This window comes from Meriones unguiculatus, chromosome 11, assembly GCF_030254825.1.
Source record: "Meriones unguiculatus strain TT.TT164.6M chromosome 11, Bangor_MerUng_6.1, whole genome shotgun sequence".
Classification (NCBI taxonomy): domain Eukaryota; kingdom Metazoa; phylum Chordata; class Mammalia; order Rodentia; family Muridae; genus Meriones; species Meriones unguiculatus.
The window spans coordinates 92,984,869-93,011,696 of record NC_083359.1 but is presented as its reverse complement, the minus strand read 5'-3'; the positions used below and the strand labels follow the sequence as shown (position 1 = coordinate 93,011,696).

General features: G+C 47.5%; 1 protein-coding gene across 1 annotated transcript; it reads right to left on the bottom strand.

Moving 5' to 3' along the window:
* Positions 1 to 1,880: 1,880 nt before the first annotated feature.
* Positions 1,881 to 26,495, bottom strand: Cfap45 (cilia and flagella associated protein 45). Its single transcript, XM_021650577.2, has 12 exons — positions 26,377 to 26,495; positions 21,407 to 21,532; positions 19,465 to 19,607; positions 16,993 to 17,137; positions 16,451 to 16,621; positions 15,016 to 15,194; positions 13,757 to 13,886; positions 8,977 to 9,123; positions 7,539 to 7,652; positions 6,753 to 6,946; positions 2,311 to 2,535; positions 1,881 to 2,060 (listed from the first exon to the last, which is right to left on the bottom strand). The coding sequence occupies exons 1-12, from the start codon at positions 26,377 to 26,379 to the stop codon at positions 1,982 to 1,984; spliced, it is 1,656 nt and encodes a 551-aa protein (XP_021506252.1). The 5' UTR covers positions 26,380 to 26,495; the 3' UTR covers positions 1,881 to 1,981.
* Between the last annotated feature and the right edge of the window lie 333 nt (positions 26,496 to 26,828).

Here is a 26,828-nt window from a genome sequence, read left to right as displayed (position 1 = left end):
CATGTCTGGGTATTTTGCCTGCATGCACAGATATGTACATCACATGTGTGCCTGGTGCAACAGATTCCCTGGAATTGGAGTTACAGACAGCTGTGAGCTGTCGTATGGGTGCTGGGACTCAAACTTGGGTCCTCTAGAGGGTCAACCAATCCTCTTAACTGCTGAGCCATCTTTCCAGTCCTAACCATCTTCATTTTCTTAGTTGACTATAGTCCCTTCTCCAGAGCCAGACCTTTTTCCATGTGACCTAAACCCTGTCCAGTGTCTCACTCTGAGGCCTTGGACACAAGGAGCCCCACTGGACCTGCATCTCACCAGCATCCTTGGTCAAATGCCAGCCTTGTTTTACATCTGTGAACCTGGCCCATTCTTCCCTATGTAGACTCAGGAGCTGGTAGTGTGTATGGAACCTCCTTCCTCCCTGGCTTGCACAGCAGAGGAGTCCATTCTTTTCAGCTCTGTGAAAGACAGCAGGCACCAAGGACCCAAGGACGTTTCTAACTTTCTTGAGAAAGAAAGTCCTCTGAAATAGATGAGGCTCATTCTGTGGTCCCAGCAGGTATCACCTGAACAATCAGTGGTGCCTGTGTGCCAGCTAGAGGTGGACTAGAATCCCACCAATGCTTTCACTCCTATTCTGGGCCGAGCATATCTTTAAAGACCTTTAGGGAGGAATGATGTACTTCTCTGGGTAGGACGGCATTGAGTTAGAGCCAATGGAACTTCCCACTTAGTTGTATGAAAGCAATAGTCTTCCTGTTGAGGAAGGTGGAAACGGGGGACTGGGGAAGAAGTCACTGGGTCCAAGGAAGAGGAAACATAGGAAGCAGCTTGTGACTCTCTTTCGGCCTTATGAAAAGAGGACTCTTGCCCCAGGCCCTTGTAACCTGGCGTTGTAAACAGCCAGGACGCACCCGGCAGCTGTCCTCTCCTCCTTGGTGCAGAATACACGAAGGGAGGCAGGACTAGACTCTAAATATGAGAGATAGAGCAAGCCCCCGCGGGTGGAGGAGATGGGCACCACAGTGATGGTTTTAGATGGAAGGCCTTTCTTCCAGGACAGAATTGTCTCCATCACTGAGAGGTAGCATTGCAGTTCAAAATGGAGGGCTTGATACCCGAGGACCTAACAGGGTAGGGAGGCTGAGGGGAGAATCAGGAGCACACATGAGAAGCTTCCAGGAAAGGGGGCCAAGTCTACTGCAGACACTGAGTGCCCAGATGCCTCACAAGCATTCAGTAAATGCCTGAAGAGCAACTGAGTGAACAGGAACAGATTGGGGCAAAGCAGGAAAAGTTAAAAAACAGAACTGGCTTTGAGGAGGCCCACTCATGGAGTAAGGAGAACGGAGGATAGCAGGGTCCGCCGTAATTGGATGAGGAACTGGGTCCTGGGTGTGCCTCGATGGGAATGGGCTGAGTGTCTGTGCTGCAGAACTGCCGGAGTTGAAAGGATCTAAGCAGGAGGGGCCTGAGCCCAGAGCAACAAGCCCCAGGCTCACACTCCGCCCCCATAGATGTGCTCTGAGTCACAGTTAGGAGCTAGGATGAGCCAGCCTCAGCTACACATGCCCCGCCCCCCCAGCTCTGCCCCATGAAGCCTTTCACCAGCCTTCAACAGAAGCTCTTAACTGGCTCGCTTCCCCCAGCTGAGAGGCAAGGTAGTGAAAACGGAATTACCCTGTGATTACAAAGAGGCCAGGGAAGCTGCCCAAGAAAATGCGTCTCACGGTTTAGGACAGAAAACCCCACCTGAACCCCATCTGCTTCCAAGCCCCTGAGCGTCAGCCAGCCCAACCTGGTCCACTGTAGTTTATTTTGACCCACCTTCAGGGCCCATCGGTATCCCCTGCCCCACAGCAGTAAAGCTGAGCTGTTCCTTAAAGAATAGAATAGCTTTAATCTGTAACTATGAAATGTCTAGCAGCAACTGTGGGCACCCCGGGGACAAAGGAGAATCTGAGACCATAGAGGCTTCCCGTCACTTCACAGAAGTGGCCGTCAGGATGTTGGCTTTGCGCTCCGCTTCCATGCAGTATTTCTCAGGGAGGCCTGTGGCTCTGCAGGGAGAATCACAGGGCGTCACACACACAGGGCGTGTGACGGGAGAAAGCGTGCCATCTCCCCACCAAACACATTCTGGTCAGGTTCTGTTAGAGCCCCTCCCCCCCCCACCCCGCAAGCCTCGGGCTGGTAGCCCTCCCACTAAGCACCTACTGTCAACTGCCCCTCCCCACCCAGTCACAGCTTTCCCAGCCTGCTGCGCCACCTCTTTGGGGAAGAGGAGAATAGCACAGAGAGAAAGCGCACCTCAGCTCTTCCAGCTTTTGTTTCTTGATCTCCTCGATGCGTTCTCGGCGCTTCTCGGCTTCCTCCTTGAGGCGCCGGCCCTCTTCGAAGGTGGCGATCCGGTTCTGCACCTGCTTCTGCTGGTTCTCACGCACCTGCCGGCGGAGCTCGTTGGCGTGCTGTAGGCACCCTTTGGCCTTTTTCTCCTGCTCCAGCTTATCCTTCTCAATCTGCACTCTCTGAGTCCTGAGGACGGGACAAAAGGAATACAGCTGGCTGAGCTCCTGGGTTATGCTTCTGACCTCCAAGCCTCAGGGACCACAGTAAAAGTGGGCACCACCTATTTTCCTCTCCCCTGCCACAAACGTTGTCATACGGCGCAGTATTGAAATTCTTAATAATTTCTAAAGTGGTTTCCATTTTATTTTATGTGTATGACTGTTTTGTCTGGGTTTGTGCATGGCATCTATGCCTGATGCCCTCAGAAACCAAAGAAGGGCATAAGATCCCCTGAGACTGGAGTTACAGACAACTGTGAGCTGCCATGTGGGTGATGGGAATTGAACCTAGATCCTCTCGAAGAACAGCAATGCTCTGACCCACAGAAATCTCTCCGGCCCTTAATATATTGTAAACAGAAATCTCCACAGTCCAACCTAAATTACAGTAGTCGGTAAATTACATAGCTGGGACCTGCCAGCAGGGGCCCGCTGAGCTCTCATCCATTGAGAACTATCCCTTCTCTTCCTTCTAATGGTGCTCTCCAGCCTATTCTAAGCTGTATCCTTTCTTTCCTCCTTAATGATAATAGCATCAACAAAACCAGAGTAAGGAAACAACATCCATCAGGTTAGCGCTACTTTGGCAAGAACCCAGTCTGATATCTCTCTGTTCTCTTAGTGATCAATGTCCTCACATTTCTTCTATGGATGCCTTCTTTTTTGTTTGTTTGTTTGGTTGGTTGGTTGGTTGGTTGGTTGGTTTGGTTGGGGTTTTTGTTGTTGGTGTTGTTTTGTTTTCAAGATAGAGTTTCTCTGTGTAGCCTTGGCTGTTCTGTATTCACTTTGTAGTCCAAGATGGCCTTGAACTCACAGCTATCTGCCTGCCTCTGTCTCCCCAAGGGCTGGGATTACAGGTGTGTGCCACCACATCTGGCTTATGAATGACTTCTATAAGAATACTTCCTAGACCCTAATATAGGAAGAGAAAAATCATGGGCTGGAGAGATGGCTCAGCCATTAAAGGCTAGGCTCACAACCAAAACTATTAGAGGAAGAGACAATCTCTAATGTCGTCCAGAGAAGCTCAAATGAAATATAATTGCGTCCCAAAAAAAAATTGGTCAGAGACCATCTAACCTAATATCAGATTTCTTCTTAATACAATCAAAACCAAAATTGTAAAACTAGGTTAAACAGAGATTTCTCATCTGCTTTCCTCCCTCCCACAGGCTCTCTCACACCAAATCAAGGATCCCGCCCCTTCCCAAGCCCTCATTGCCAGAGACCACTTCACTTATTCATTTTGTCTTACAAAACCCATCGCACATGGCCAACCCTCTCAAGTCCTAGCAGGTCCTCTAGCCATGCAAACGTCTCCCCAAACCCCACACCTCTACAGGGCCTTCCCCAGAATATGGGAAGGCAAGTGCTCGCCTCCATGCACTTTTGCAGCTAGACACCAAATGCCTACAGCCCACACAGATGTGTGGCACGCGTGCCCTCCCTGCTTGGCACTCCCCTGTGTGTAGATTAGTTCCCTATTGGTTCACACTCACCATGTAAGTGAAGGAGGGATTATGGGGAAGGAGAGCTGGATGTCTCTAAAGAGCTGCTGGGTTGGTGGGCAGTTGAAAATGCAAATGAGGAGGAACTTGGTGAATCATTGTCAACTGGACTAGATCCGACACTCAGCTAGAATAAACCCCTCTGGATATGTCTGTGAGGGGGTTTCTAGGGAGGTTTAAATGGGGAGGAAAGATGCGCCCTGAATTTGGGGTCCTGTGGGTTGGGGTCCTAGAATATAATTTATTTATTACAATTTATTCACTTTGTATCCCAGCTGTAGTCCCCACCCTCGTCCCCTCCCAATCCCTTCCTCCCTCATCTCCCATGCCTCTTCCCCAGTCCACTGATAGGGGAGGCCCTCCTCCCCTTCCATCTGACCCTAGCCTATCAGGTCTCATCAGGACTGTCTTTCATAGTCTTCCTCTGTGTCCTGGTAAGGCTGACCCCCTTTAGGGGGAGGTGATCAAAGAGCCAGCCACTGAGTTCATGTCAGAGACAGTCCCTGTTCCCATTACTAAGGTACCCACTTGGAGACTGAGCTGCCATGAGCTACATCTGTGCACGGGTTCTTGGTTATCTCCATGCATGGTCCTTGGTTGGAGTATCAGTCTCAGGAAAGACCCCTGGGCCCAGATTTTTTGGTTCTGTTGTTTTCCTTGTGGAGCTCCAGTCCCCTCCAGGTCTTTCTATCCCCCCACCCCTTTCATAAAATTCCCTGCACTCTGCCCATAAACTAAAACTTTTTAACAGAGAAAGGGAGCTGAGTACCAACGTTTCTCTCTGTCTGCTTCTTGACTCTGAATGCTGTGGGAGCCATCACCTCGCAGCCACAGCTTCCTACCATGCTGTACTGTATCCCCTCAAACCATAATTACCCAGACTGCTTTCACCGACTATTTTGTCATTGCAATAAGAAAAATAACTAATACACTGGTCATGCCACGAGCTGAAGGCAACAGTCATGGGTCCTGACCGCATGGCAGAATCACCTGAGAGATTTCAAAAGCTACTTGCCCCAGACTGCTTAAAAATCACAACCAGTTGGGGTGCCACCTGAATGTCCATATTTTTCTAAATATTTTCTGCTCAGTCAACAGTCTCAAAGTTCAAGATCTCCTTCTGCCCAGAAGCGGGAAAAACATATGTAGGCCATACTGGAGGTTATGCTTCTGAAGGAAGAAAAGGTGGACTCCTGGCTGTGGCAGAGACTCTCTGAGTGAAGACGGCTGTCATGGAAGTCACATGGTCTGGAGACACTAGGTCTAGATTCTAAGCTAGGACAGCAGGTGATGTTGGACTTCTCCAAAGAGCTGGCCGAGCTTGAATAGCCTGCTACTGTGTATGCTCCAGGCAAACAGAGCGGAGCAGAGTCAAGTGGGCCAGCAGCAAAAGTAGGACTTGGAATTCGTCCCATTAATATTTATTAGTGCCTGCCAAAGGCACACAGCTGTCCAAGGGCACAGAGGCAGGGAGGAGGGGGAGACATCTGGAAGGCAATCTGGAGCCCAAGGGCAGGCTCTGTGGGGGATTTAAGAGGCTCTCTCCATTACCAGGTGTCCAGTGACCACAGCACAACCCAGGGGCAGGAAAGAACGAAGAGCCAAAAGCCATCATAAGCCAATGAGGACAAGCAGGGGCAAGAGCCTCTGAAAATCCACGGATGTGGCGGGAGACACACTACAGGTCTGCTCTGCCTCTGCTAGGGGTACAGGAAGCCTGGCCTGGCTTGCTCCTGACTGAGGAAGGACCCAGAGCCCAGACACCAAGATGAATGGGTGCTGATCAGTCTTGCTTCTTTTGAGATTATCTTCTGTAATTTCACATTTTCCAAATGCAAATTTTATTTGGTCTGTTCCTTTTTTTTTTTTTAATCTTATTTTCCAGAGATTGGAACAAAGCAAAAAGGGAGTTGTTCCCAGTCAGATCAGGTCTGGTGGTGGCAGATCTAACTGGGAGAAAATAGAACAGAGAAGGAAACCTGCTGCTCCAAAGGAGGATTGGAAGAGTGAGCAGTGTGAGTCCTTGGCTTCTGTGTACATGCTGGAATCGTCATTAATCCAAAACAACACAAAGTAAAAAGGTAAGAGCTGTCAAGCAGCAGAGAGATGAATGTAGAAGACACCCACCCAAATAAAGCCTTCCTATGGAGCAGGCAAGAACAGTGTTCATTCATTTCTAACGAGCTTGCCGATACCCAGACAGAGTCTTCAACACGTTGCTCAACAGCTATGAGTCAAACCAATAGCAAAGACTCTCTGAGTCTTGCTCCTGTGACGCAACCCTTAGTGTCTGGAGTAACCCTCTGTCTCCTCTGGGCTTCTCCTAGTTTGCAGAAAGATGTGGGATCTAGGGGAGGCAGAACAGACCAGATGTATGTCTTTATTTACACCATTAATGATACAGGATAAATAACCCTCCGTTTCTTAAACACTTCCAGATGCTATTTTCCAATTCTCTAATCAGAAAATTTCTGGCTCGGATGGCTTTGATTTCAAAGCCATCCATCTAGGTCGGAATGATGGTAGCAACATGGTCAAGATGGATGTACACCTGCCTGTTAACACTGCAGAAATCTCCTCTTCATCCAACACACAGCCTCCCCTGAGGACACTCCCATTTCCTTCCACAACTTTACCAACCCAGGGAAAGGAAGCCAGGGTTCTCGGCCCCTCCTACCGAAGGATCCTCTCGAACTCATCCCGGTCCCGCTGCACCTGCACGGCCAGCGTGTGTTCCTTGAAGGCCACCTGCTCCAGCCGGCTTTTGCGCAGCTTTTCCTCTATCTCCATCTTCTTCTGCGCCTTTTCCTTTTCCTTTAGGCGCCACTCTCGATCTGCAACCTCCTGGTTGCGCTTGGCCCGCAAGGCATCCTAAGAAAGCAGGCAGAAGGGGCAGGGGACAGGGGACCAATGAGGATACAAAAGAACATGAGACACAGAGTAACAGACTTACAGAGTTCAGTCTGCCAAGAGAAGAAATGGAATCTTTAGGGTCAGAAGATTCCAGGGGGGGGGCACCTTGTCCTGCCCCTCCCACCCTTATTCTTTCATGGTTCCTCAAGCACCTCCAGGCACTCCTAGAATTGTTTCTAATTTTAAAAACTGCTAATGATAGAGGTGCTTCATCTTCCTCTGGCGACATGTTTCATTAGTCCGTTAAGGTTGGAAAATCTTTATGTAGCAGAAAAAAAAAACTTTCTCTAGAACCTAAGTGCATACTTCTGCTCTCTCCCTGCTGCCATGGCCAAGGGGAACAGGCCCACCCTTCCTCCTCAGATGCATTTTCCAGAATGTATCCCATCATTAAATGATGTTTGTCTGCAGTCAGATTTTGAAGGCTAGACAGCAGGCATCCTCTCTTCTGTCCTCTACCCTGGAGGCCACTTTACAGGCTGTGAGGGGATGGCTATGGGGCTGGGAGAGAGAAAGGAAAGTGGAGAGGAGAGGAAGAGGAAGTGGATACCTGCTCAGCTCGATAATCCTGCGCCTTCTCCTGCAAGGCCCTCAGGCGGGCAATCTCCTTCTCTTTCTCCCTGCGGATTCTCTCCTGTTCAGCTTCAAACTCTGCCTCTCGAGCCTGCAAGAAAGAAAAGGCCTCATGGTAAGCCACACTGTTGCAGCTCTGCACAGAGAAACAGTCTCTACATTGAACATCCTTTCCAGCCCTGCCCCTACCACTTCCTCGTTCCATCTCAGAGGGGAGTGAGACCTTAGCAATTCACAAACCTAAGGACAACTAGCATCTGTCGATGGTGGTTTACAAAAGGCTTTCTTGGGCATTATCCTGGAGAGCTCAGGCAGCATCTCACCAGACAGAAACTGTGGATGCCAAAACAGATGTGAACACCTGGAATCCTGAGCCCAGGCTTTCGTGTACCTTCCATCACCCTGAAGATAATTTCATGTTGCAAGGCCAAGGAGTCAAGTAACAGCTGTGGTTCCCTGCCTGCCTTGTAAAATGCAGCAGGTGGACGGTATCTCATTAGCCCCCCGGGGAAATTGCCAGCCACGGTTTGGGCAGTCACACAGTGCTTAGCAGATACCTCGAGAGTGAACCATCAAATTTTTTTCCTTTTGCCAGCTCTGTGCAAGAATAGGAATGAGTATCTCCCAAGGCTTCTCAACCACTGCTTCCAGGGTGGTCACATGGCCACAAGCACGTGGTGGGTGACACACAGTGGACATCCCATGAAGACTGTCCCTTATTTCTCATTATTCTAATGAGAAATACAGACCCTAATCATTCCATCATTCAATTTTGTCCTAAAATGAGTCCACACATTTGGGTGCTTTAGCCATCCAAACCTGTTAGCAGATATTGCTTTCTGCATATATATGTTCTTATACATTCATTCTACAGTAGGGGGGGCCTATTTTTAATATCCAATACAGGATGTCTAATATAAGAATTTTCACACACACACACACAAATGTATGTGAAAGCTAACCCTTCGTTTCTAGGGTACTCAACCCTTGAAGAATTCACAAAAACTTCACTTTCACATCATTTTAATTTTCTTTTATGGCATGTGACCCTGATCCCAACTTTTTTGTTGTCGTTGTCTCTCTGTGTAGACCAGGCTGGCAGTAAACTCAGAGATCCACTTGTCTCTGCCACCTGAGCGCTGGGATTAAAGATGTGCATCACCATGCCTGGCTCTCATCTCAAGTTTTAAATGAAGGTTTTAATGAAGACAATGATACACTTATTTGGGAGTATCTCAAAAGTCATACTCTTATTGAACAATTTATCAGGCCATGGAGAGAAAAAAATAAGCCAAGCCTATTCATTTTTAAATGAAGACATGGCTGTCTTCCACTAGAGCCCCATTATTGCTCAGGCCTATTACAGACATGTCAGTCCTGAACACAGATCCCAACATCAGACACCAAGTCCCTACCATCTTCTTCTTGGTAAATTCCATCACCATCTGGTCTGCCAGTTTCTCCCGTTCCATCCGTTGTTCTTTCTGTCTCTGGTTTTCATCATTGATACGCTTAATTTCAGCTTGGATCTTCAACCTTTCCTGATGCCTTCGTTCCAGATCCTGCCAGCAAAAGGAAGGGGTCCTCAGAGTAGCAGAACACAAGACAAAAAGCTACCTGCATGTTGGTACAGAGAGAGACAGAGGCAGGAGGTAGTCCAGCTGCCGTCACCTGCCCACACTGAAGCTCTTTTTCAAGAATGGACAATAAGCAACTTTACTATCAAACAGCCTCTTTGCAGTCTTCATTCAGCTCTACTTGGTGATGGCCCCTGACACTGTTAACTCTCTACACTTTCTGGAAGTGGAGGCTCTTAAAATTGTCTCCATCTTGCCATGCTGAAGTCTACCCCTGTGTCATGAGCTACCACTCTCTGGCTTCCAATTTCCTTCTATTTAAACTCAAATTTGAGATCTCATTCAGCAGTGATGAAAATAAAATAAAATAAATTGCTCAAATTGAGTAGTTTCGACTCACTGGGCATTTAGCAGAGACTGCTTCCCAAGTCCTGAAAGGTGGAGCCTTGAACAAATGGAAAACTGAGGTCCTTCAATTAAGTGGGTTGCCCTAGGCTGCTGGTAAACTCCGTCTGCCTATTTAACGTTTCTACCCTCTCTGGAAATCTTACTGAACTACTTCAGCTTTCTCTCGGTTTCTGAATTTTCTACACTTGAGGCTGGTGCCACATTTTTGGGAAGTCATCATACAGCTCCCTTTCACTTTGTCCCTGCTAGAAACAGGGACCTTGTGTCATCCCCTCCCTCCCCCAACAGCATGTAGTCCAAAGACAGGAAGACAGCAAATACCCAATAAGCTAGTGCTAAAGAAAGACCAAACGGAGTAGTACATAATGAGGGAAAAGGCTTAGTTAGACACAGAGCCATGAAAAGCAGAGTACCAATTTGAGTGCCAAGATCTTTTCTAAAGACAGAGCCTTTTTTTTCCCATCCCAAGCTTCCAAACTCAAGTACTTTTAAGCCAAGGTACATTAAAAAATATATATATGGGGTCCCACTATCACAGTCCTAGCTAACCTCTGCCTTCCTCCTCCTGCCTCCTGCTTCCTGCCTCCGAGTGGTGGGATCAGAGGTGTGTGTGACACCACACCCAGCTTACTCTTGAGTCACACACAGAGACACTGGAATCCTGTGCAGCTGGCTGCCCATCACCTCCAACAGATATCAGGCTCTGCTTCAGATTTCTTCCCACCCATTCACTCAGGTTCTCTTACTGCTTCCTGCTCCATTGGCTCCACTTCTTCAAAAGCCGAATCTCCCCAAAGCCTCGTAGCTTCTCCGCAGGCCAGCTTCAGCCTTGAGTCACTCAGCCTAAGGCCTTGCTGCCCTGGTCCTTCCCTAGGGCTGCTGCCCAATTTACGGCTTCCCTCCTCCCAGAAGCTTCCTCGCCAGATCCCCACAGCAGCTCCGCAAGTCTCTCTCTCTCTCTCTCTCTCTCTCTCTCTCTCTCTCTCTCTCTCTCTCCTCTTATACTCTCTCCTTGCTTTTTTCTTCATACCACTTTTCCCTTCTGCCCCTCCAGCTCTCACACGCCCTCCCCCTCTTCTCCACTTCTTCCTTTCCATTTTTTTCTCACCACTTTCAGGACTACCATTGGTAGCCCAGGCAATATTCACACTGACCCTCGTAGCTAAATTAGCTGTCGCCTCTGATCTAGGACATTTATATAATCGTGTATTTATTTGCTTCCTTGCCTGTGTATTTGCTCTTTATTTTCTTTATTGGCTCATTTGACTTCCAAGAAACCAAAAGGACTTTCCCTGTTTCTTGTCATTGAAGCCCTTCAAAGAAACCTAGAAAAACTCTTGATTCTTCTCCATTTTGCTAGCAAAGTGGGAAGAGCCGTGCAGCTCCCTGAGATACTGACAAGCAGATCTATGGTTGCTGAGATGCAGGGTTCTACCCTAAACTTGCCTAATACTACTTCCTGGAGACTCGGGAGTGTCTTGTGGAAGGACATCCAGAGGACGGTGACACACGGCAGTGTAATGGTGCTGACTCACTGACGGCTGGAACTTCCCAGGGAGCCCACCAATTCCCAGCTCCCCAACCTGGCTGAATCGCCTAGCTTTGTGTCCCACCTCGTTCCCTGTATATTTTCCCCACACCTCTGTTTCGTACACTTCTCCCCTGACCCAGTGTCCTAGCTAGGTGTGTCTACCTTCTTGGTCTCCTTTGCAAGCAGTTCACAAGGCTATAAGCCCCATCCCCCAATCAGGGATCTTCAACCTACTCGTCACACCAGTCCTCACACCTAGGAGCTCTGAAAACCTGATCATCACTTATGGGACCCTTAATGGTCCCCAGTCACTCACTAACACCCAACATACTGGCTGATGACAACTCAATCATCCACACACGTGGGGAGGGGAAAAACAAAAAACAGAAGACCATCAATTCCATAAGTTCAATGGCACAATAAAAAAAGAATCAGGTACAGGAATGCCATTGGATAAGAGGAACAATTTCTTTTGTTCTATAGCACAGTGGGATAATTACACCCAATAATAATCAATTGTACATTTCAGAATACTAGCAGAAAAGATTCTGAGTGTCCCCAAAACAAAGAAATGTCCACCATTTAAGGTGATGGATATGTGAGTCACCCCCATCTGACCATTACACATAGAACTGTCACACTGTAGACCACAAAGTGCTATATGTCAATTAAAAATAAAAATATATTTAAGAAACAAATGAATCAACAAATGAAGGAATGCTTTAGATCAAAACAGACTAAGAGACTTAACCAAATGCAGCCTGCGAGCCTTGATTAGAAACTTGTTTGGAAAAAAGAAAAGCAGCTGAAAATACATGTCTAAACCATGTTGGTATAATGTTCTTTTGGAATGTATACAATTTACCCTTGTTCATTCAAATGCTGATTTCTCTACCCCACTATATGGTTTCAATCTGGACATTGCATTGTTACATTTATTCTAAGCATCACCTGTCTCAAGTTTGTGTAAACATGCCACCATTTGTTCTCTGTATTTTCAATAGAACATCCAGCCAGTGCTGAGCAATGGAGAGAATAGGGTTGGACATCCTGGTCTGGAGGGGAGGAGAAGGAAGCAATTGGGAGCAGAGGTCAGCAGAAGGGGACTTGGAACCATGAGGAGAGATAAACTGGACCTAAGATATGACTAAAAGCAAGTAAAATGGGTAAAATCGGAATGGTAGGAAACTATGCAGGCTTGGAGGTTTAGAATGGAGTAATCATTGCCCAGCATTGTGCTCAAAGTTAAATAAATTCTAGTCTCTGTGTGGTGATTTGAGTATATAGCTAGTTTAGGAATAACCACTGTTTAACTAAAAGATAAATCAGTATTAAACTTTAACCTTCAACAATGGTACCAATTAAAGAAAACTGAGTATAAGTTAATAGTAGGTGATATTGTGGGACCTTAAAAGGAGCTTTTGATGGAAGCTATATAAGCAGGCTTCCCTCTTCAGAAATGGAGATGGGGGAGGGGATGAAGCACTTAGCAGCAAAGTGTCAAGATGTCTATAGCCAAAAGTAGTTTAACCAAGTATTAAGGTAAATCATTAAACCGAAGTGAAGTGCTTAAGGGTATGGTTACGATTCTTTCAACTTTTGTTTATGTGTGAAGTTTTCAAAATAAAATAAAAAATTGGCAAAGGGGTAAATATGATCAAAACACATTGTACAACATTGCCAAAGAACTAAGAAAATGTTAGCATGTGTGTGCTCAAATGTCTGCTATAGGGCTAGAGAGATGGCTCAATGGCTGAAGTGTTTGCTACACAAGTGTGAGGGCTGTGAAGACTGGAGTTCAGATCCTTGGAAAGCCGGCAAATGCTGAGTGGACGCAGTGGTCCACTTACATTTAAACCTGAGAAGACAGAGAAAGGAGCTCCTTCAAGACTAGGCTTGACTGAGAGACCTGTCTCCGTGAATAAGAGAGATGGAAGATGATTTCTGACCTCAGCTTGGGCTTTCCACAGGCGTGTGTGCACACACACATGCCCATCCGCATGCAAAAGCATGCACACCCGCAGCCCTATATGCGTATGTCCTTGTTTTCCACGTCTGTGTGTTGCAACATACATGATAAGGCAAATTAAAAGACCATCTTAAACTTTATAAGTTCGCATAGATGTGTCATCAGGTTTCTGTTTTGGTTTTGGTTTTTGGTTTTTGTTAAATGCTCCGACTAATTTTATCTAAGCTAATAGGGATAAAAGGTTTGGCTTCCCAACACAATTAATGACAATGGGATATTGTGTACTTTGAAAGAGACAACAGCAGGGAGCAGGAAACAAAGCACTACTGTTCATCTATGGAGTGTGTAATTTTCCTCAGTAACTGAGGAAAAGACTGTAAAACAGCCCTGTGTTTGCTTGTGCAAAGCATGCGGCCATATATTTCCTTTATGTGTCTGCTCACATCGATATGCCAGTCTTGGACCATAAGTCCCTGGGAGGCAAGGACAATATCTATCCAAATCACAGCTCATCCCCAGCATGATGCATGGCCAAACAAATGTTTCAGACAGCAATTAAGAAGTTGATGGTGATGATGTTGTGAAATGAACATGTGCCCTGTGAGGAGAGAGAGAGGAAAAAAAAAGCACTCCATACCCTGAGCTCTGCAGTCTTGGGAAACTTTGCCACTGGTGCTGGTAAAAGCCAGCATGGCCTGATGGCCTGTTACCTGCATATCCTCCTCGTGGAGCTGTTCCAGGTACGCCAGCATCTGTTCCTTCTCCTGTTCACGATGCTCTGAAAGCAGCGAGCGCTCCTCCTCATTCTTTTTTATCTGCTCCAAAATGTGCCGTTTTCCCCTGGGAGAAAACAGGGTTAGAGTAGCTCTGAGATCATGAGTCCAAGTCTCTACTCTGACTTCCATCGAAATCATGCCCAAAACGGGAGACTTCCTGGACATCATTTCACAAGTGTCCCTTTGGCTTCCTTACACCTCCTGAGTCCAGACTATAGTCCCTCCATGGAGTGTCCTGGGGCATAGGCACTCATTTTCTGTTAGTTCCAGAGTGTTCCTGCCTGAGATTTCTCTTCTTTATCTGTCTTCCCAGGAATTACCCAATATCTTAACCCACCTTCTCTGCTCTAGTATACTTAACATGCATCTGGAATCCAACCTCTTCCCTCTCTGGGTTTCACAGAGCTTTGTAGATTTTCTAAAACCGGGATCTCTAATTCCTTTAGTGCTTCTCTGCTATTGTCTTCCAACTTGACTCTCACCCCTTCTCTGCCCGCTGTCTTTTTGCGTACATGCTCTCCCTGGAGGCTCTCGGCTGCCGGCAGACAGGGCTGAACCCTGAGCTCTACTCAGCAAAGGTCTCTTTTCAACAGTAAATATAGGGATACTGACTCGACTACCAGTGCTGCCTGCCAGCGACCCCAGGGTGCTACAGGTATGTCAGTAAACTTGGAGGCATCTAAAGCCTATGGCATGAGTAAAGGCAGGAAGAACGGGAATAGACAAGGCAACGATATGAATCAAGAAGAAATATTAAGGTCATATTCAGATGGTGTAGTTGAATGCTTCGTGTGACGGACTGAAATAAACAGGGGCAGGAAGAGTCAAACCCACCTGGAGAGTGGGTTTGAGCTCAGCCAATGTAAAGACTGGATCAAATCACTAGAGCTGTCTAATGAGGCAGAGTGGTCCTTCATTGGATCTGTTTATAAAGATTTTGTAGATGTTGGGGGAGACACATAGAGTGGATGACGACAGGAAGTACTGAGAAAGCGCTGGGCTATGCGGAGAAGTACCTATTACATTCTTGTGAGTAAGCTTTGCAGGTTGTATGGTGCCCTGTAGCATTCTATAAGGGGTGGGAGACATTGGCACTTCGCGACTTGCTCTTCCCTCTCTGCTAGGCTGCATGGACCTGAAGACACAAAGAGAGGACGTAAGGAGGGAAATGCAGACACTCCATCTTTGCCTACCGTATTCTTTCCTCCTTCCTCTTATTGTCCCGATCCTTCTGCCTTTGGATGGAGTTCTGCCGTTCTGTTTCCATCATCTGATCCAACCGCTTCTCCTCTTCATCCAATTCCTTTTGGATCTGTTGCTTCTCCAGGATCTGGGCATCCCGGATTGCGTGGCACTTGGCATTCAGAATAATCTAGGGAGTGGGGGAGGGGGAGATTGTGCCACTAGGCCTGGTAATAAGGTTAAGGAAGGAGCTGTTATGAGTGTGTGGAAATTTAAGGGGGAAAAAATGGGAGCAGCAGGCTAGTGCACGCACTGGAGATGTGAACACTCACTGAGTTCAAAGAAACAACATTTTTTTCACTCGTCCTACAACTCAAACATTTACTGGGTTCTTTTTTTTTTTATATAACTTATTTTTGTTCAGTGTTCTTGGTGGTTTGCCTGCATTGATGTCTGCTTGAGGGAGTCAGAAGGCCTAGAACTGGAGTTACAGACAGGTGTGAGCTGTCATGGGTGCCGGGAACTGAACATGTGTTCTTGAGAAGAGTAGTCAGTGCTCTTAACAGCCGAGTTTTCTCGCCAGCTCCTTCACTGGGTTCTTACTGTTCACTAAGGTTTATTTGAGGAGAGAGAGAATCACTCAGGGTATTGTAGAGTTTGGAAAGTAATAGATCAGCCTTTGGAAATATGAAAGCTGTGATATCATATTCACTTACATAAACACACACAAAATGTCAATAAGACTTTAGAGCTTTGCAGTTCCTTCATAGGAACCCATGAACACCATGTTTTGCTTAGGGAAGCCAAGACATTCTAGCAGAAATTCAACCATTACCTTTTTTTTTAATCTAGAAGAACCCAATATGACATAAAAGAAATGAAAATCTGTGGTGCTGTCATTAAGAACCAGAAAGTAAGAGCTTTGGAAGATTAAAAGCAGGTGCAAGTAGAGAAGATTTACCTGAGACACAGAAATCAGAAATGAAGGGGTTGGGGAGTCAACATTTTTTATTGGATCAACAAGAGAGACACATGCAAATGAATTACAGAAGAGAATTTCAAATGAGCCCCTGATCTTTATGCTCCCAGCTAAAAGAAGTACTCTGGGCACTTCAAAAAGAATCCTCTTGTCTGTACCACTATCTGGGGCCAGACTGAAGCTAACAGGATTGAAATAAGAGTGAGATCCTTATCAACCACAGTTCCCAAAGGTTTGCCTATATCTTAGCTAATTTAGTACTGTCAGTAATTCTGCTAAAAAGTGTTGCCATATTTATTTTACACGTGGACATGAGGCTCAGAGAGGGTAAGTGACCAGCTCTAGTCATCCGGCCAGCAGGTCACTTTTCCTCCTCCCCTCACAAGCCCCACTCACATCAGTCCAGTGTGTGAATAAGAGCAAAGGGGGAGCAGCAGTGAGTCTTCAGATAAAAGGAACATACCCACCTTGCTCATGTCCTTGAGCTCCTCCTCCTGCTCCAGGCGAAGACTGTTGGCTCTCTGTAGAAGGTTCTGGGCCCGTTCCCTGGCCACCTCCTCTAGATCACTTAGCATCTTGTTGTTGTTCCAAATCATTTCCTTCTGCTTCATGATCTTCTTTCGGGTTGTCACTGCTTCCTAAGGGAGACCAGCTTAGATTGGTGGGGGTCATCCCCTATGAGCTTGCCTGCCACAGGTAACCTGGGAAGATTTCTCCTCAGCTCATCATTACATCAGAGCAGAGAGGTTTCACAGCCTGGCTTTGCTCTCATTTTCCCAGTGGCTCACGGACCCCTTTAGTCTCTCAGATAAGAGGAGAGGGCAGAGTAGGGTGTGTCCTGAATTCCAGAACTCCAGAGACACTCCTTCTAGCCTTCACTGTTCAAAGATTCTTTGTAAATACATATGCACAGCTTACTTTAGCATGCCTTCACTAAGTTTATCACCTCTGGTACACTTTCCTATTCAGTCACCCATCCACCAAGAACAAGGCTATAAAGGTGAGTTACCAAGACAGCTTCCTTCTCCTTCTTGAAAGCCTGCTCTCTGGCATCCAATTCTTCTTTGGTCAGGACTTTGGATGCCCACTTGATCCGCTCAAACTCCTCAGGGCTGATGATTAGGGATTCCCCAGAGGGGTCCTCTGTTGGAACACTGACATAGGAATGGCCAGTGTTAGGAGGAGAGCAGGTTCCAGGCTCCCTCCCCTCTTCTCCTCCCCACATTATCTGAGGCACATGAGTCTGCAACTTTGTGGGCCCCTGGCATGAGGGGTTTCAGGTGAGGAACAGGTAATGCTGCAGATTAAAAGGGACATTTTACAGCTTTCTCCCTACAGTCCATCTCATATAGTGTATCCTCGATATAAGTGTCTGTGACCCTTCCTTGTATCTACAGATGTCCACATTGCTCCCCAAGCAGTCTCCTCTAAGCCTCATCACATTCTCACTCCAGTTTACTGCCCACATCAGGACCAATGGTCCAAGGCCCGTTTCAAGATTCTTCAGGGTCAGACTCTCTATCTTTACTACATCAGTGGCCTAGCCTCTGAGCCAGGGCTTTGTACATAACACTCAAAGCTGTTGAATTGAACTTTTAAAACATACTGTTCCTGGGGGTTGGAGAGATAGCTCAGAGGTTAAGAGCACTGGCTGCTCTTCCAGAGGTCCTGAGTTCAATTCCCAGCAACCACATTGTGGCTTACAACCATCTATAATGAGATCTGGTGCCCTCTTCTGGGGTACAGGCAGAACACTGTATGCATAATAAGTAAATCTTGAAGAAGAAGGAGAAAGAGAAGAAAAAGAATAAGAAGATTGTTCCTGGTGCATAAAGGGTATAAGGGAACACTTGGCAAGGTTGAAACAGATGCTGGTAGGAAATCTAAATATCCCCTGTCCATCCAGCCTAGATAGACGCTTTAAGCCCTAAATATTAATTAAAAACTCTATCGACAACTGCTGGAGACATGTCTCTAGAACTCTTCTTGTAGCTACCCAACGCATTCAACAAACCTATAGCTAATTATAATGATTAGAAACAAATAACATACATTAAGGATGGGGGAGGGAGCAGCTGAGAGGTGACAATAAAGCTGCTTCTGGGCGAGGCGATTTAACAGATGCATAGCAATGAGACGCAGATGATCTGAGACGGAAAGAGAAATCGCATCTAATAAAAGTCGTGGAGGATTGTCCTAGAAGTAGATTCACATATTAGTCAAGGTCTTATACGGCACCAAGCAGCGTGGCCCGAAACAACCAAGGGTGTGAAGTGACAGAGAGCAGCCTGAATCTGAGACACTGGATCTGAAACACAACCAGCATGTCTGCAGAGAGGCTATTCCAAGAAATAGGACCCCTCAACCTGCTGCCAACATCTGGCTGTCAGATGCCTAGGCTAGCCGGGTTCAGCTAAGCAAAGGCCAAAGTCAAGTCCAGCTCCTGCACGAGGATCCAGCTGTGTCTCTTCAGCTCAAGCCATGAGCCAAGGACTTCAAATTCTGGGAACTTACGTCATTCCCCATTCAGCAGTGGAGCCAGAGCAGTAGGAATTAGAGAGCGTGAAGCATTAAACATGAGTGCTAAACCACCAAACACAGCACTGGCGCCTGGCACTCAGCTGAGCTCAGCCTGCACCCTGCAAGAGGAGCCCAGTGACACTGATCCTGTCAGGAAGTTAAGACTGAGCTAACCCCAGAAGAACCTGAAGAGTCCCTGTGAATTTCCTCTGATAGCCTCAGAGTCTCGGAAGGAGCCAGAGTGATAATTAGGAACCTAGTCGGTTTCCCTCTGCTTTGGATTCTTGATGTAGCCAAAAGGAAGTGACTCATCTGGCTCATGTCCCTCCCCCAAATGCATTACTGAGGATTTAGAAGCATCACCCCTCTACCAGTTAGAGCAGTAAGCAAGCTTTAGAGTGAAGGGCAGTGTAATGGTAATTACCAAAGGGAAGAGAAGAGGACCAAGATGGAGGAGAAAGAACTCTGAAACAAAACAGGGACATTTTTTCTTAACATGTAGAATTTAGATGTGTGTCTATGTGTGTACATGTATCTGTGTGGCTTGGAAATAGAAAGAGGACTGTAAGAAGGAGGAAAGGGAAGAGGTCTAAAGTAGGAAAAGGGAACTATAGAAGAGACTGGAATGCCTGTGTCATAACAGCAGAAAGGGACTATTTGGAGGAGGAAGGGACCAGCCAGAAGGGGAGAGGGAAGACAGTGAAGACACTTCGGGAAGGACAAATAGTAAAATATCACAATGAAACCCATTTCCATAGATGTTAACCAGAAAAGAACTGTTTTAAAAGCTATACAGGCAAACAGAACGAAAACCCAAAAGTAAAGGAAGAGAGCAGATGGGTGGAGAGGCAAGCAGTTGGAATTGGGCTGACTGCACATAATCATCCTGGTGGCCCCATCACCGTGCACAGAGGCAGCACTGGCTGAGCCAGGAATCCTGGACTGTGCCCCAGGGACTCACATGAGTTCTCTGACCATATCTCTGGTGATGAGCTGGATCGTCTCTGGCTTGTGCTCCAAACCCAGAACAGTGAGAGTTTTCGGCATGGCATGTTTATTGCGGAGCAGCACGGCGGGGCTGTCGCTCTTGCCCTGGGGTGGAGGCTATAAGATCAGAGAGAAATACTTAGAACCTGGTTGCTCCACTTCCCACTGACCCATCAGAACCTCAAGAGTAGCTTTCCAGAGGCTTCCATCCCAGCCAGCCACAGGGGCAGCTGGCTCTGGTATAGACTGCAGCACAAGAGCAGCTAGGACACTGGAAAAGCATCCTGGTGTTCTTTATCAAAACATGGTGTAAGTGTGCTCTGTATTGGCCAGATCTTTTGAGAACAATACCTTTCATTCTTAGGAAGGTTTTCCTTCCAAGGATGTTAAAGACTGTGCCAAGGAGTGAGGAGGAGGAGAGCGTGACAGGTGTATGTCTATCCCTATGTTGACAGCATAAAATTTTAGTGTCTACGTTATCTCTTCATGAACATTTCTGGTCTTGTGAAATTCTTGGACCACACTGTGACTTTGAAGCAACACATGTTACAGATAAATCTACCCTATAATATTAGGGTATACAATGCTTAATCCTTTTTAATGATTAATGGTTTAAAAAAAAAGCCATGTTGAGGGAGTTAGACATAGCTAAGTGACCTAACAGAAACTGCCTTTAAAAATCTAACATCACTGGGCCAAGCATAGTGCCACACTCCTTTGCTCTCAGCAGTTGGGAAGCAGAGGCAAAAGGACAGCTGATTTGGAGCCAGCATAGACTCTTAGCAAAACAAAATGTGGTTAAGTAGGTCACCAAGTTAGGATTCAGCAAAATGAACACAGATCAGGTGCATGTTTTTTTTTTTTCAGATTTTTCTGACTGTGAGTTAGCAAAAAATTCAATTCAGGGGATTTCTGAACACAGGAAAACTTAGGTACCATAAATGCAGGAACCAGCACCTGCTTGGTATCCAGGGGGGTCACTTTAGTTGGTTCACTTTGCACCATGCCCTGAGCACCACTGCCACCTGGTGTTCATCTCCGCTTCCGGAAGGGCCCAGCTCAGTCATGCCGCAGGCCACCTCTGCCCCCTATCGCCAACTTCCTGGACTCTCATCTACCCAGGAGGCCAAAGAACTTGGGCTGGGACAGAACTAATAAATAAGCAGGACTATTCCTGGAGCACTTGGTCACTCCCACCCTCCTTTTGACTAGAAAATTCCATGAGGACCATTCCCCCTTAAAAAAAAAAAAAAAAAAAAAAAAAATATGTGTAATTCTGAGGTGCATCCTCTTGATTCTAGCCTTCACCAGAAGGGAAAACACCAGAGTGGGAGACCTTCCAAGGGGACCCTCTAGAAATCCCTCTCCCACTAACACTGAGACCAATAAAGAACAGGAACAGACATCACCCCTCTATCCCCCAACATACCTATGCTTCCAGAGGTAACCCTTCTTTCTCCTCTCTGCTCTTTCCCTTCATCTCTCCCTGCTCAGCTCTCCAAGTCTCACTCTTTTGCCTCCTTCTCGTCTACCAGCACGAGCACCGAAACTATGCCGAACAGCAGTCTACCTCTCCTTTTCTGCACTCAAGGAACTGTCTTTGTCCTAGTCTGGCTGGATCTTGCTTGTCTCCCCAGGCTAAGCCACTGTTTTAGTTGAGTATCTAACAAGTCCAAGAAGGGAGGCTGTTTGTAGTGTTTTGTACTCTGATGCTGTGAAGAAATGGGAATTTTCAGGGGTGAGGAACCAGGTACCCCTGTTTACCTAGAACACACTAGATGTCAGAGCTCTACAGCTGGGGCCTCGGAGCTCTTTGGTATGACATCTCTGTGACGCGGCTACTACAAGCTGCATCCTAAGCCACACTGATCTAAGCCACTGCTATCCATGGGAGGAATCTACTGATGATCAATTACCTTGACACCTCCAAAAAGGCTCTCGTCTACCTCAGAGTTCATGGCCTTGGTCCGATAGCGAGTCCTATTCCGTGACCTGTTGGAAGCAGTGGAAGCAGAGCCTGGGGATCCACCTGCGCTTAGTGGCTGCAGGGAAAGACCAAAAGGGCATGTCATCAGTACCCAGTGACATCCAGACCACAGACTGCAAACATTTCTCTAGCCTGTGCTGAGAGCTAGGAGGATAAGCGTGTAGGGAAACCTCTTACAGAAAGGGTCTGTGTTGGCCGTGAAATGTAGGGGCACAACATTCCCCATGGGGAGACCTGGTGACCAGCCACTCTAACTCTGAAAAACAGCATTTCTGTACTCTCAAAAGCTGATAAAGCCAAGTCAGTCACAAGGTCTGGATGAAAGGATGGAGAAAAGGATGACAAAAGGATTGGAGTAACACTACAGCTCATTGCCCGCACAAGAATGGCCTTGGAGAGGCAACTGTGCCAGATTTTCCAAGGATGTCCTCTTCACCATCAGCCTACTCAGGCTGAGCTCTAGGACCCTTTCAGTAAGGGCATACTACATAACCCCTTCATGTTTCACGAGCAGGCTAGGGACTAAACGAAATAAAAGATGTAGAAACTCGTTGGGCCACAGCTCAGCAGCTGATGGCTGACAAACTTTAGTTAGCAAGTGAACAATGATTACCAGCTACCAGCAGACAGAGCTAACCAGAGCGTAATACACACTAAACCATTCAGTGTGCCAATAGCTTCCTACGTTTGGCAAATGCCCCCTTCCAATGATTGTGGGAGACAAGGCTCATTCCCAGCAACAAAACCTGAAAACATCAGGTATTTGTCTTCCTAGTCAAGCAGGGGATCTAAGCTGAGACAGTAAGACGCCCCTGACCTGACAGGGACTAGGGAACCGGTGATGCGAGACACAGTACAAGGAAGGCCTTCCTGACATAAGTGGCTGGAGCAGCCACAGTCGGCATCTGGGGCGACACTGATAAGGGCGCCACCAGCATGCAAAGCGGCAGTGTTGAGGAGCATGTGCCAGATCAGCTCTCAGTCTGGATTCTGGCCTTGGTTACAGCTGAAGAGGCTCCCTCTGTTCCTATTTTCCAAGCCTAGTATCCCTGCTGGTGCAAAATCAGTGGGCTCTCCTAAATCCGCTCAGGGTGTTCCATCCTCCTTAAATAAGAGCTCCAGTTCTGCTGCTTACAACCAAGAACCCACCTAATTACAGCCTCCAGTCCCAGCTTGGCCCTGAGAGTAGGTATCGACATCCAGGAAGCAGTATCTGCAAGGGCTTTTGGATAGCGGTAGCCTTAATCTAAAGCTGATTCCATTCATGGCTCTGAAGGAGCCCGTGTCTGCCTCGACAGAGCTCTGAGAGCTGAGATATCATGGGGAAATAGTCTAGACACACTGGGTCCCTCCAAGTCTGGGAGTCAGCAGCCATGAGGGGGGTGAAGTAAACAGAGAAGTGGACCTTGCTTTCCAGGGCACTCAACAGTGTTTTCCAGGCTCTCCGCGACCTGCTGTACCAACAAGACCTCCGCCAGGGACCTGCGGCACCTGCATCAGGTTCTTACACTGAGCTGGGCGACTGTTCTTCAGCTGGCTCACTACCAAACAATGAGCACCGGCCTTGCGTGCCTTCCCCACGCTGCCTGGCCCAGACAGCCCAGGCTTCCAGAGGGGCCTCCTTGACCTCTTCAGCCAGCCCCAAGAGAGCAGGGCAGAGACGCCTGGGTTTACTAAAAAGGCGAATGAGGCAGCCCCAGTGATGCCTAACAGCAGTCTCTGAAGGGCTGTTATATGGTGGACTGAGAACAACCACTGCCTTTCTTACTGAAAATAGAATAAGAGGAAAGGAGCAGTAGGCAGGACTGAGACCAAGCACTAGGAGTAAAGGGAAAAGGTGGAAAGATCTTGAGGTGTGATGTTTGAGTTCCCTATGAGATTAAGGAAAACGTGCTGGGCCCAGCACACAGCAGAAACCCAACTTACACGTGATACAAAACAAGGCAGGAAATTAAACAAGACAACCTCCCGAGGACTCTAGACTAGATTGAAATGAATGTCGCTGGGGAAAAGTATCTGTCTGACTCCAAGTCACTCCACCAGTCCACGTTTTCCAGATCACGTATGTGGTCTGCGCTGTGGATAATAATGTATATGAAAGGGCTTTGGAGTACAGATGGAAAGTATTATTATTGTTTTTGCATCTGTTTTCCTGTTTCTTTTCAAAGACTCTTCGTGTGTGGAACTGCACACCAGAGTTTAGGTCCCTCAAGGCAGAGACTGTGTCTTCTCTTTCCTGTGTCCTTGGTACCCAGGTTGGAGGAAGTCACCACAGGAAATAATCCACTGCCTGAACCTAGACGCTGTTACAGAGGAAGGAAAGCAAATGACCACAGAGAAGTAGCCACCAAGCAGGCCAGGGGGGAAGTTATGAGCACTAGCGTCGGGTATCTAAGAAAACCTCATTGGAGAACTGCTGACTTTGAAGCCACAAGCTTTACCCCAGGGCTAGAATAACCACTTTTGCCAAGAGTAATAAGAAGGACTAGGGAGGTCACTGTGTAAACACACTAGGAAAAAAATGAAGAACCAAGCAAAAATGGAAAGTTGGATCCCGCTGGACCAGGCGCAGCAGCCAAGTGGTCCTCTAAGGAGGTAAAGGGCTGGTTTTACTTCTTGCATGACCAAATAAATATTCCCCGCAATGGTGAACAGTGGCCAGACAGAAGCTGCCTAGTCCTGCTTGGAAGGAGAAAGCCTTGGGAGGAGAAGCAGCTTTCGCCAGCTACCAGCAGCTGAGGAGGCAGGGAGAGATGCAAAAGATGGGAGAGTGGTTGGGGACAGACAAACATGCATTAATGTGCTTCTCTTGGTGACCCAGCTGCCCCCACACACACACTTCTCATCCCAGGAGCCCGAGAATCTGGTCCGAACAAGGTTACTCTAACAGAGAGTCTGAGGCAGAAAGATTAAGTCAAATGGACATCGATGAGACAGGGAGATCTCCATAAAATACAAAGTCTTTACGAAGACTTTTTTTTTCAATAGGAGAGGGAAGAGGATGTGAGGGGAATGTGAAACATGACATGACTAAACCTCATCATGTAGCTGTATAAAACTATCAAAATTTTATCGAAGAAAATAGATTCTAAGAAATACGTAGATATTCCTATAGGAAGGTTGGCGCGGGGGAGGGCTGGTTTAATTGCAAAGTGCTTGCCGCACAAGTGTGAGGATATGAGTACAGACCTCTGGCACTCACATAAGAGCCGGGCATAGCACGCTGTGATCCCAGCACTCGAAGAGGCAGAGGCAGGCAGATCTCTGTGAGCTGGAGGCCAGCCTGGTCTACATAGTGAGTCCAGGACAGCCAAGGCTACGCAGACAAATCCTGTCTGTCTCAAAACAAACAAACAAACAAACAAAGCCAGGCATAGCATCGCATATCTGTGATTCTCCCATCTCCACCCCCTTGTCCCTGCATTTCAGGTGAGTACTATCATCTTAAGATATTTCTTATGTGGAATAATTTTCTGCAATGAAGAGATGACTATTTTATAGCCAAGAAACATAATTTAAAAAAAAAAACTATTTCTAGTTGAAAACAAAGTGAAACTATGAGGCTGTAAACTGAAGGCAAGAGAGCGCAGCCTCTAAAAACTAACCCAATTAAGTATTCGGCTTAAAGACAAGCAAGACAATGCTAGCAGGGTCTGGAGGAGGTCGGTGCAGAGTTTCCCTTATGTCAATACAACACCGGTCAACTAGACAAAGGCAAAGGCCCGTCAGTTCTGAGACATCTTTCCCACTCAGACCAACTTCCTCTTTTACATACAGAGTCATCACAGGCTGACGAAATCAGGCTTCAGATTCTTGACCTGGGTGTACTGTCTATTCCACAGACTTGCCTACCAAGAAAAGAGGGATTCCCACACATCGGGCCCCTTGCTTTTTAATGAGTGGTGCACCTTGCTTTAAATGGACCAGGCAGCCCATCTGTGGCATATTGCCTGAACATTATGCCAGCATGAGCACTGAGGTTCCTGCTCCTCCCTCCAGAGGATGCTATTAATCATTTCCTTTGGGGGAGTCCGAGAGGCCTGTCTATGGGCCTCTCTACCACCACCTCTTCTCATTCCTCCATGCTCTGAAAAAAGTGTGTTAATAACAACACACACACACAACTGTACAACCAAAAGGGACCCCATCGCTGGACTTTGGGGAGTCCTCAAAAGCTGGAAACTTGAAGACATTTCTTTCATAATTAACCAGCTTCTTCTGAAATCCACTAAACCCCAGAAAAGCAAAGGAGCCTCACGCCAGCTACCGGGCTCCGAGCTACTGGGCTCCTAGCCACCCAGGTTGCCAGACATTCTAAGCAAGCTCCATTAGCCACATGCTCCAACACCTGTCCACAGCCTCCCCTAACCTCTCGGAAACAACACAGTCAGGTCCGAGCTTTCATGGCTCCTACCAGGCCTCGCTGGCCTTCTGTCTAGGACCATGACAGGCCACCTCAGCTCAAGGCATCTCAGGACTGGCAGGCTTATTTCAATCTTTCCCCAGCACTTTGTAAACCTGGGATCCTCATTCATTCATCCATCCGTCCGTCCATCCATCCATCCATCCATCCATTCATAAATGTTTATGGCGTGCCCGAATCATTCCCACACAGTGAGAGCTGAGGCTCTTCTGGAACATTAGGTGCCTTCCACATGATCACCCTGCTGGTTAACAGCACGGCGGCCCACCACCTGGCTTTCTTGCGGGTGCTTTTCTTCATATCACATCTCACAACCCAACAGGACTCAGCCCAATGGGACACCCCCCCACCCGACGACCTTGCCAGTCACCACTAATCTTCCAGCAGCCGTACTGTCCTCACTCCCAGCCTCCTTTCCCCCCTCAGAGCCCCAATCCACTTCAGGACTCAAGAACTCCAGCTGCCCAGAGCCTCACCATCTCTGCCGGCGGCGCTTCAGCCTCAGACGCCTCCGTCCGATCCTCTGGAGCTGACGCGTTACCACAGCAACCAAGAGCCTGAGGTCGGCGCTTTAGCCCCGCCCCCGGCCCCGCCCCTCTCGATTCCCCGGACAGTCGCAAGGTAGTTTAGAAGCAGGAACCCCCCCACACCCTCAGCCTTTTCCCGCCCTACAGTGGAAGGGGGCGAAGGCTCTAGAAGGTTGATACACTTCCGACGCCGGCTTTGGCTTTGACCCAATTCAAGCCACGCTCAAACTTTTAAGGATCTACCTCCCACAGGCCCAGGAGGGTTCAGCTATCAGCAACCCCAAGAGCCAGGCCCAGGATCAAGGCCAGGCCCAGGATTATGGTTTTCCCCGCAGACCCTTCCCCCCACCCCCACCCCCGCCCTAGGTTGCCATGGTTACCGCTACCGGTTTCCGGGAGGA